The sequence below is a fragment of the Ascaphus truei genome, chromosome 3, assembly GCF_040206685.1.
Source record: "Ascaphus truei isolate aAscTru1 chromosome 3, aAscTru1.hap1, whole genome shotgun sequence".
Lineage (NCBI taxonomy): Eukaryota > Metazoa > Chordata > Amphibia > Anura > Ascaphidae > Ascaphus > Ascaphus truei.
Window position 1 is genome coordinate 426,734,854 of NC_134485.1, and position 10,806 is coordinate 426,745,659.

The 10,806-nt window shown below is 66.6% G+C and overlaps 1 protein-coding gene across 1 annotated transcript in view; it reads left to right on the forward strand.

Moving 5' to 3' along the window:
- Positions 1–353: 353 nt before the first annotated feature.
- The window catches only part of LAMTOR1 (late endosomal/lysosomal adaptor, MAPK and MTOR activator 1), a 13,624-nt gene continuing 3,171 nt past the window's right edge, over positions 354–10,806 (forward strand). The window contains 2 exon segments of the mRNA XM_075592806.1: positions 354–483; positions 6,958–7,110. Of these exon segments, the coding sequence (XP_075448921.1) occupies positions 442–483; positions 6,958–7,110 (195 nt within the window). The 5' untranslated portion in view covers positions 354–441.

The following is a 10,806-nucleotide window of genomic DNA, read 5'->3' on the forward strand; positions in this document are numbered from 1 at the left end:
GCTGATCCTCTGGGATCACTTCTCAGTGTTGCAGTATGAGGGGGGACTTGATGGTCCTCTGGGATCACTTCTCAGTGTTGCAGTATGGGGGGGGACTTGCTGATCCTCTGGGATCACTTCTCAGTGTTGCAGTATGGGGGGGGGACTTGCTGATCCTCTGGGATCACTTCTCAGTGTTGCAGTATGGGGGGGGCTTGCTGATCCTCTGGGATCACTGCTGGATAATATAATGTTGTACGGATAATAATAAAGATGGCGCCCCACTCTGGCTGCTGCTCCCACCCTTCCCAGCATGCAGTGCGCGGGGCAGCTCCTGGTTTCCTTGGCAACACCCTTCACCCCCTCCTTGTATTCCCGGCTTCACCGGAAGCGGAAGTGGCGGCAGCTTCCGGGTAGCGGTCATGTGACGTGCTGGTCAGAGGGAGCCTGCCCCGTGCAGACATGGGCTGCTGCTACAGCGGGGAGCCGGGGAGCGACAAGGGGGTGAGAAACCGGGGTGACTGGGGGGAGGAGAGACCGCGGGGACCGGAAGAGAAGAAGGGCCGGGGAGCGACAAGGGGGTGAGAAGTCGGGGGGAGGAGAGAGGTCGGGGGGAGCGACAAGGACCGGGGAGCGACGAGAGAGAGGTTGGGGGGAGGAGAGGGACTGGGGAGGAGAGGTACTGGGGAGCAACGAGAGAGACCGGTGAGAACTGGGGAGCGACAAGGGGGTGAGAGGGAGCGGGGAGCGACAAGGGGGTGAGAGGTCGGGGGGAGGAGAGGAAGCGGGGGAGGAGAGGGAGCGGGGAGCGACAAAGGGGTGAGAGGTCGGGGGAGGAGAGGGACCGGGGAGCGACAAGGGGGTGAGAGGTCGGAGGGAGGAGAGGGAGCGGGGAGCGACAAGGGGGTGAGAGGTCGGGGGAGGAGAGGGACCGGGGAGCGACAAGGGGGTGAGAGGTCGGGGGGAGGAGAGGGACCGGGGAGCGACAAGGGGGTGAGAGGTCGGGGGGAGGAGAGGGACCGGGGAGCGACAAGAGAGAGGGGTTGGGTGGAGGAGAGGGGTTGGGGGGAGGAGAGAGGGATTGGGGGGAGGAGAGGGACTGGGGAGCGACAAGACAAAGAGGTCGGGGGGAGGACAGGGACCGGGGAGCAACAAGGACCGGGGAGCGACAATAGAGAGAGGTTGGGGGGAGGAGAGGGACTGGGGAGCGACGAGAGAGACCGGGGAGAACTCGGGAGCGACAAGGGGGTGAGAGGCCGGGGGACCGCGACAAGGGGGTGAAAGGCCGGGGGACCGCGACAAGGGGGTGAGAGGCCGGAGGGAGCGCGTCATGGGGGTGAGAGGCCGCGGGGAGCGATTAGGGGGAGGAGAGGGACCGGGGAGCGACGAGAGAGGTCGGGGGGAGGAGAGGGACCGGGGGACCGCGACACGGGGGTGAGAGGCCGGGGGACCGCGACACGGGGGTGAGAGGCCGGGGGACCGCGACACGGGGGTGAGAGGCCGGGGGACCGCGACACGGGGGTGAGAGGCCGGGGGACCGCGACACGGGGTTGAGAGGCCGGGGGACCGCGACACGGGGTTGAGAGGCCGGGGGACCGCGACACGGGGGTGAGAGGCCGGGGGACCGCGACACGGGGTTGAGAGGCCGGGGGACCGCGACACGGGGTTGAGAGGCCGGGGGACCGCGACACGGGGTTGAGAGGCCGGGGGACCGCGACACGGGGTTGAGAGGCCGGGGGACCGCGACACGGGGTTGAGAGGCCGGGGGACCGCGACACGGGGTTGAGAGGCCGGGGGACCGCGACACGGGGTTGAGAGGCCGGGGGACCGCGACACGGGGTTGAGAGGCCGGGGGACCGCGACAATGGGTTGAGAGGCCGGGGGACCGCGACACGGGGGTGAGAGGCCGGGGGACCGCGACACGGGGGTGAGAGGCCGGGGGACCGCGACACGGGGGTGAGAGGCCGGGGGACCGCGACACGGGGGTGAGAGGCCGGGGGACCGCGACACGGGGGTGAGAGGCCGGGGGACCGCGACACGGGGGTGAGGGGCCGGGGGACCGCGACACGGGGGTGAGGGGCCGGGGGACCGCGACACGGGGGTGAGGGGCCGGGGGACCGCGACACGGGGGTGAGGGGCCGGGGGACCGCGACACGGGGGTGAGGGGCCGGGGGACCGCGACACGGGGGTGAGGGGCCGGGGGACCGCGACACGGGGGTGAGGGGCCGGGGGACCGCGACACGGGGGTGAGGGGCCGGGGGACCGCGACACGGGGGTGAGGGGCCGGGGGACCGCGACACGGGGGTGAGGGGCCGGGGGACCGCGACACGGGGGTGAGGGGCCGGGGGACCGCGACACGGGGGTGAGGGGCCGGGGGACCGCGACACGGGGGTGAGGGGCCGGGGGACCGCGACACGGGGGTGAGGGGCCGGGGGACCGCGACACGGGGGTGAGGGGCCGGGGGACCGCGACACGGGGGTGAGGGGCCGGGGGACCGCGACACGGGGGTGAGGGGCCGGGGGACCGCGACACGGGGGTGAGGGGCCGGGGGACCGCGACACGGGGGTGAGAGGCCGGGGGACCGCGACACGGGGGTGAGAGGCCGGGGGACCGCGACACGGGGGTGAGAGGCCGGGGGACCGCGACACGGGGGTGAGAGGCCGGGGGACCGCGACAATGGGGTGAGAAGCTGGGGACCGGTGGGAGGAGAGAGGCCACGGGGAGAGGGAGCGACCAGGGGGGAGGAGGTAGGCCGCGGACCAGGGGGGAGGAGGTAGGCCACGGACCAGGGGGGAGGAGGTAGGCCGCGGACCAGGGGGGAGGAGGTAGGCCGCGGACCAGGGGGGAGGAGGTAGGCCGCTGACTGGGGGGGAGCGACAAGGGGGTGAGAGGCTGGGGAGGGGGGAGGAGAAAGGCTGCGGGGGGAGGGAGCAACAAGGGGGTGAGGCCGCGGACCGGGGGGCAGAGAGGCCGTGGTGAGGGACCGAGGGGGAGCGACAAGGGGGTGAGACCGCGGACCGGGGGAAAAGAGGCCGGGGGGGGGAGCGACAAGAGGGTGAGTGGCGGGGAGGAGAGAGGCCAGGGGGGAGACCTGGGGGAAGAGAGAGGCCGGGGGGAGACCAGGGGGAGGAGAGAGGCCGGGGGGAGACCAGGGGGAGGAGAGAGGCCAGGGGGAGACCAGGGGGAGGAGAGAGGCCAGGGGGAGACCAGGGGGAGGAGAGAGGCCAGGGGGAGGAGAGAGGCCAGGGGGAGACCAGGGGGAGGAGAGAGGCCAGGGGGAGACCAGGGGGAGGAGAGAGGCCGGTGGGAGACCAGGGGGAGGACAGAGGCCGGGGGGAGACCAGGGGGAGGACAGAGGCCGGGGGGAGCCTGGGAGGAGAGAGGCCAGGGGGAGCGACAAGGGTGTGAGAGATCGGGGAGCGACAAGGGGGTGAGAGGCTGCGGGGACCGGGGGGGGAGGAGGGGAGCGACATGGGGTGAGAGACCGGGGGGAGCAGGATGAGAGATTGGGGATCGACGAGGGGGGGAGAGAGGCCGGGGGGAGCCGGGGAGTGACAAGTGGGTGAGACCGGACTGGATGAGAGAAACCGCGGGGAGGAGAGACAGGACTGGATGAGAGAAACCGCGGGGAGGAGAGACAGGACTGGGGGAGAGAAACCGGGGGGACTGGGGGAGAGAGACCGCGGGGTCCGGGGGGAGGAGAGACAGGACTGGGGGAGAGAGACCGTGAGGACCGGGGAGAGGAGTGAGGCAGGACTGGGGGAGAGAGGGACCACAGGGACCGGGAGCAGGGGAGGCAGGACTGGTGGAGAGACCAGGGGGAGGAGAGACAGGACTGGGGGAGAGAGACCGGGGGGAGGAGAGACAGGACTGGTGGAGAGACCAGGGGGAGGAGAGACAGGACTGGGGGAGAGAGACCGTGGGGACCGGGGGGAGGAGTGAGGCAGGACTAGGGGAGAGAGACCGGGGTGAGGAGAGGCAAGACTGGGGGTGAGAGACCACGGGGACCGGGGGGAGGAGAGGCAAGACTGGGGGTGAGAGACCACGGGGACCGGGGGGAGGAGAGACAGGACTGGGGGTGAGAGACCACGGGGACCGGGGAGACAGGACTGGGGGTGAGAGACCACGGGGACCAGGGAGACAGGACGGGGGTGAGAGACCGGGGGGAGGAGAAAGACTGGACTGTGGGATACAGACCCGGGGGAGGATACAGACTCGACCTGTGGGATACAGACTCGGGAGGGGGTAGGGGGCGAGAGACTCGGGAGGGGGGAGGGGGCGAGAGACTCGGGAGGGGGGAGGGGGCGAGAGACTCGGTAGGGGGAGAAATTCAAGCATGTCGGTTACCTGTGTTTGTCAGTTTGACTAATGATAGCCTAATAATTACTCTGCAGGCAGAGAACAAAGGTTTGTGAACTGACAAACAGTCTTATTACCAAAAGCATTGGTTTACCATGAAAATATACATTTATTTATTCAAATGTTTTACCTGTGGCACTGTGCTTGGTGCCCCGTGGCACTGTGCTTGGTGCCCCGTGGCACTGTGCTTGGTGGTGCCCTGTGGCAAAAGACTGACGGCAGAATAAATTCTACTCTTTCATCCCGACCCTAGCTTCCCCCGCTCAGACCCGACCATAGCCTCCCCCGCCCCGACCCTAGCCTCCCCCGACCCTAGCCTCCCCCGACCCTAGCCTCCCCCGACCCTAGCCTCCCCCGCCCCTAGCCTCCCCCGCCCCGACCCTAGCCTCCCCCGACCCTAGCCTCCCCAGCCCCGACCCTAGCCTCCCCCGCCCCGACCCTAGCCTCCCCCGACCCTGGCCTCCCCCGCCCCGACCCTAGCCTCCCCCGCCCCGACCCTAGCCTCCCCAGCCCCGACCCTAGCCTCCCCCGACCCTGGCCTCACCCGCCCCGACCCTAGCCTCCCCCGCCCCGACCCTAGCCTCCCCCGCTCAGCCTTACCCGCACTCTGGGGTCCTAGTAATCAGTGCCGGCTTAATAAGTGAGGAAATAGCAGAGAAGTAATCACCTTCCGTGTACGGGTCAGTGGCCGCCGCGGTCATGTGACACCTTTGCTGGAGGGACTGTGGCACTCTGGTGTCGCAACCCCTCCGGCACTCGAGGGGTTATTATATGATCCCGTGGGTCCCCTAAATATTCTTACCTCTGCCTATCGCATGAAGCCCGGCAGGTAAGGGGATACTTACAGGTGGGCTTCCTTAAACTAATAACCATGCTCAGAGCAAATGTCTTGTTTGTTGGTGTTCCTTACAAATCGCATTTCTCGGGCCTCAGAAAGAGGAAGGTTTCTTGACCCTTGCCCTGTCGTAATCAGAGTGTCAATAATGATAAGAGGAGGGGGAGAGAGAGAGAGGGGAGCTTTGCCTGTGCGCACACTTGTTAATGCAGCAGACTATGGTGACCCTATTTTTTTAATGGGGTTGAAGCCGTTCTCTCCAGAACTGAACCGTGCCCATTTCAGCTGCGGTGACCCCCTGCTTCCTGAGATCCTTACCTCGGAAGGGGTTCTGGTAGCATCTCTGGCTGGGCTTGGTGGGGCTATCGAAATGGTGGCTTTAAGTGTCCTGCGTTGTGCGTGCAAATAGGACGCGGCGCCATCATCCCCGGCTGCTTCCTATTGGCCAGCGCGACTGGGACATTTTATACCTTGCGGAGCTGCTACCTGCGCCCCTTACGGCGATACATTTCTCAGGGAGCAGGGGGTCTCCAAAGCTGAATTGAGCTCGGTTTCAGTTCAGAGACTCCCAGCTTCCCACATAGGGAGGGAAAACAGACAAAAGGGAGCAAACACTTCTTAGTTCACCATGTTTACAAAACGTAAACAATACAGAGAAGTGTCAGATATTGGTAAAAAAAACAACAACACAATCTCCCCGTGGGAAATGCCTTTAATGTATCCCGGCCATTAGGGCACTTTGGTCCATGGATGGGAGGACCCTTTAAAAGTTTTGGCATTGCCTGACTGCTAAATAAAGGTCTCCTCTGCAGAGGAGATGGGACAGGCCTCGATGAGGGAACAAAGGACCCCAAGGAGCTTTAACCCAAGTACTTATCTATGGGATATGCAGGGGCCTGTGTATTTCTGCTGTTAAACTGATGGGAGCGTTATCATCCTCTGTTCCGTATGCGTTTTATTCTCTGAAGCGGCGCTTGATCCTGCTGTTTTTTAAGAGGAGTTTTCAAATGTCCGGATCATTCGCTTTGCCTGATAATAAGCCGCTTGGCGTCCTTGTACCAAGAGGTACTTTCTCCCCCCCCCCCCCCCCCCGGCCCCCCCTTTGTATAACTCTAGCTTGTGACTTGGGGATTGTCTATTGGAAGTGTTATAGGAGGGGGAATTCTGATATCAAATCCTGCATCTCACTATTATTTTCCCTTCTTTCGAATTTAAAATAAAAATATATTGTGTAAATCAGGGGTGTTCAAGTCCTCAGGCTCCCGCCCCCCTCCCCCCAACAGGTCAGGTTTTCAGTATATCCCAGCATCAGCACTGGTGGGTCCTGATTGAGCCACCTGTACTGAAGCTTGAGGACTGGAGTTGAGCCCCCCCATGTGACCAATAAGGATATTTATTTTCTTCCGTAGCGCTGACCATGTACACAAAGCTGTAGATGCATTGCTCTTTTGGGTACACAGGGTCCCTGTCCTGAAGAGCTTGCGATCTAATCTCTGGTGCTTGAGGCTTGCGTTTTGCCCTAAATAGAGCATACTCTGGGAATCCATCTGTTACCGCTGAGTAACGCGCTTGTTACATAGGAAGTGTCATTAATAGCTGTACTACAAGGAAACCTCTTCTGCTCCGTGACACGCGGGCGGTTAAAGTGGTTTAGTTATGTCTCCGTTACACAGAACGGGCCTGAATCATTCCGCTCCTTTCCATCCGCATATTATTTACATCCCGGGTTTTGTGTTTGGTAACATCCTCACCACCCTCTCTCCCTCTCCTTTCTGCTTCCCCAGGACCAGGGCGAGAGAGAGCAGCTGCTGCCCCCCAGCCAGAACCTTCCCAACAGGACGAGCAATGGATCCGAACCCAACTCGACAAACAACCAGTCCGCTCGGACGGACGAGCAGGCAATGCTGTCAAGTATCTTGGCCAAGACGGCGCTGTGAGTGTTATTCGAAGTGCTAATGTGTGCGCGCCGTTTGCAGTGAACGGGAACGCGTTGATTTCAGGAGCCCATGCGTTATTATACTGGCCTTACTATTGGATCAGTGGTTCCCCAACAAATCCTTCTTGCCTTTTACACCCCAAACTGTTTGTATTTACTGCACAATTCTATGTATAAATTAAAGATTCCATATAGTGGAATATATTGATTGGGCTATTGATGCAGGTAAGCTGCAATGCGGTCTGTCTATCACGCAAAGTCCGGCCTGCCTCTCGCGGTCGGTCGGCCTGCCTGCCTCTCGCGGTCGGTCGGTCGGTCGCTCTGCCTGCCTGCCTCTCGCGGTCGGTCGGTCGCTCTGCCTGCCTGCCTCTCGCGGTCGGTCGGTCGCTCTGCCTGCCTGCCTCTCGCGGTCGGTCGTTCGGTCGCTCTGCCTGCCTCTCGCGGTCGGTCGGTCGCTCTGCCTGCCTCTCGCGGTCGGTCGGCCTGCCTCTCGCGGTCGGTCGGTCGCTCTGCCTGCCTGCCTCTCGCGGTCGGTCGGTCGCTCTGCCTGCCTGCCTCTCGCGGTCGGTCGCTCTGCCTGCCTGCCTCTCGCGGTCGGTCGCTCTGCCTGCCTGCCTCTCGCGGTCGGTCGCTCTGCCTGCCTGCCTCTCGCGGTCGGTCGGTCGGTCGCTCTGCCTGCCTGCCTCTCGCGGTCGGTCGGTCGCTCTGCCTGCCTGCCTCTCGCGGTCGGTCGGTCCGGTCGCTCTGGCCTGCCTGCCTCTCGCGGTCGGTCGGTCGCTCTGCCTGCCTGCCTCTCGCGGTCGGTCGGTCGCTCTGCCTGCCTGCCTCTCGCGGTCGGTCGGTCGCTCTGCCTGCCTGCCTCTCGCGGTCGGTCGGTCGCTCTGCCTGCCTGCCTCTCGCGGTCGGTCGGTCGCTCTGCCTGCCTGCCTCTCGCGGTCGGTCGGTCGCTCTGCCTGCCTGCCTCTCGCGGTCGGTCGGTCGCTCTGCCTGCCTGCCTCTCGCGGTCGGTCGGTCGCTCTGCCTGCCTGCCTCTCGCGGTCGGTCGGTCGCTCTGCCTGCCTGCCTCTCGCGGTCGGTCGCTCTGCCTGCCTGCCTCTCGCGGTCGGTCGGTCGCTCTGCCTGCCTGCCTCTCGCGGTCGGTCGGTCGCTCTGCCTGACTCTCGCGGTCGGTCGCTCTGCCTGCCTGCCTCTCGCGGTCGGTCGCTCTGCCTGCCTGCCTCTCGCGGTCGGTCGGTCGCTCAGCCTGCCTGCCTCTCGCGGTCGGTCGGTCGCTCAGCCTGCCTGCCTCTCGCGGTCGGTCGGTCGCTCTGCCTGCCTCTCGCGGTCGGTCGGTCGCTCTGCCTGCCTCTCGCGGTCGGTCGCTCTGCCTGCCTGCCTCTCGCGGTCGGTCGGTCGGTCTGCCTGCCTCTCGCGGTCGGTCGGTCGCTCTGCCTGCCTGCCTCTCGCGGTCGGTCGGTCGCTCTGCCTGCCTGCCTCTCGCGGTCGGTCGCTCTGCCTGCCTCTCGCGGTCGGTCGCTCTGCCTGCCTGCCTCTCGCGGTCGGTCGGTCTGCCTGCCTCTCGCGGTCGGTCGGTCGCTCTGCCTGCCTGCCTCTCGCGGTCGGTCGGTCGCTCTGCCGGCCTGCCTCTCGCGGTCGGTCGGTCGCTCTGCCTGCCTGCCTCTCGCGGTCGGTCGCTCTGCCTGCCTGCCTCTCGCGGTCGGTCGGTCGCTCTGCCTGCCTCTCGCGGTCGGTCGCTCTGCCTGCCTGACTCTCGCGGTCGGTCGCTCTGCGCTGCCTGCCTCTCGCGGTCGGTCGGTCGCTCTGCCTGCCTGCCTCTCGCGGTCGGTCGGTCGCTCTGCCTGCCTCTCGCGGTGGTCGGTCGCTCTGCCTGCCTCTCGCGGTCGGTCGGTCGCTCTGCCTGCCTCTCGCGGTCGGTCGGTCGGTCGCTCTGCCTGCCTCTCGCGGTCGGTCGCTCTGCCTGCCTGCTCTCGCGGTCGGTCGGTCTGCCTGCCTCTCGCGGTCGGTCGGTCGCTCTGCCTGCCTGCCTCTCGCGGTCGGTCGCTCTGCCTGCCTGCCTCTCGCGGTCGGTCGCTCTGCCTGCCTCTCGCGGTCGGTCGCTCTGCCTGCCTGCCTCTCGCGGTCGGTCGGTCTGCCTGCCTCTCGCGGTCGGTCGGTCGCTCTGCCTGCCTGCCTCTCGCGGTCGGTCGGGTCGCTCTGCCTGCCTGCCTCTCGCGGTCGGTCGGTCGCTCTGCCTGCCTGCCTCTCGCGGTCGGTCGGTCGCTCTGCCTGCCTGCCTCTCGCGGTCGGTCGGTCGCTCTGCCTGCCTGCCTCTCGCGGTCGGTCGCTCTGCCTGCCTGCCTCTCGCGGTCGGTCGGTCGCTCTGCCTGCCTGCCTCTCGCGGTCGGTCGGTCGGTCGCTCTGCCTGCCTGCCTCTCGCGGTCGGTCGGTCGCTCTGCCTGCCTGCCTCTCGCGGTCGGTCGCTCTGCCTGCCTGCCTCTCGCGGTCGGTCGGTCGCTCTGCCTGCCTGCCTCTCGCGGTCGGTCGGTCGGTCTGCCTGCCTCTCGCGGTCGGTCGGTCGCTCTGCCTGCCTGCCTCTCGCGGTCGGTCGGTCGCTCTGCCTGCCTGCCTCTCGCGGTCGGTCGGTCGCTCTGCCTGCCTGCCTCTCGCGGTCGGTGGTCGCTCTGCCTGCCTGCCTCTCGCGGTCGGTCGCTCTGCCTGCCTGCCTCTCGCGGTCGGTCGCTCTGCCTGCCTGCCTCTCGCGGTCGGTCGGGTCGCTCTGGCCTGCCTGCCTCTCGCGGTCGGTCGTCGCTCTGCCTGCCTCTCGCGGTCGGTCGGTCGCTCTGCCTGCCTGCCTCTCGCGGTCGGTCGGTCGGTCGCTCTGCCTGCCTGCCTCTCGCGGTCGGTCGCTCTGCCTGCCTGCCTCTCGCGGTCGGTCGCTCTGCCTGCCTGCCTCTCGCGGTCGGTCGGTCGCTCTGCCTGCTTGCCTCTCGCGGTCGGTCGGTCGCTCTGCCTGCCTGCCTCTCGCGGTCGGTCGCTCTGCCTGCCTGCCTCTCGCGGTCGGTCGGTCACTCTGCCTGCCTGCTTCTCGCGGTCGGTCGGTCGCTCTGCCTGCCTGCCTCTCGCGGTCGGGTCGGTCGCTCTGCCTGCCTGCCTCGCGGTCGGTCGGTCGCTCCTGCCTGCCTCGTCTCGGTCGGTCGCTCTGCCTGCCTGCCTCTCGCGGTCGGTCGGTCTCTGCCTGCCTGCCTCTCGCGGTCGGTCGCTCTGCCTGCCTGCCTCTCGCGGTCGGGTCGGGGGGTCGCTCTGCCTGCCTGCCTCTCGCGGTCGGTCGGTCGCTCTGCCTGCCTGCCTCTCGCGGTCGGTCGGTCGCTCTGCCTGCCTGCCTCTCGCGGTCGGTCGGTCGCTCTGCCTGCCTGCCTCTCGCGGTCGGTCGGTCGCTCTGCCTGCCTGCCTCTCGCGGTCGGTCGGTCGCTCTGCCTGCCTGCCTCTCGCGGTCGGTCGCTCTGCCTGCCTGCCTCTCGCGGTCGGTCGCTCTGCCTGCCTGCCTCTCGCGGTCGGTCGCTCTGCCTGCCTGCCTCTCGCGGTCGGTCGCTCTGCCTGCCTGCCTCTCGCGGTCGGTGCCTGCCTCTCGCGGTCGGTCTGCCTGCCTCTCGCGGTCGGTCGGGTCGCTCTGCCTGCCTGCCTCTCGCGGCCGGTCGGTCGCTCTGCCTGCCTGCCTCTC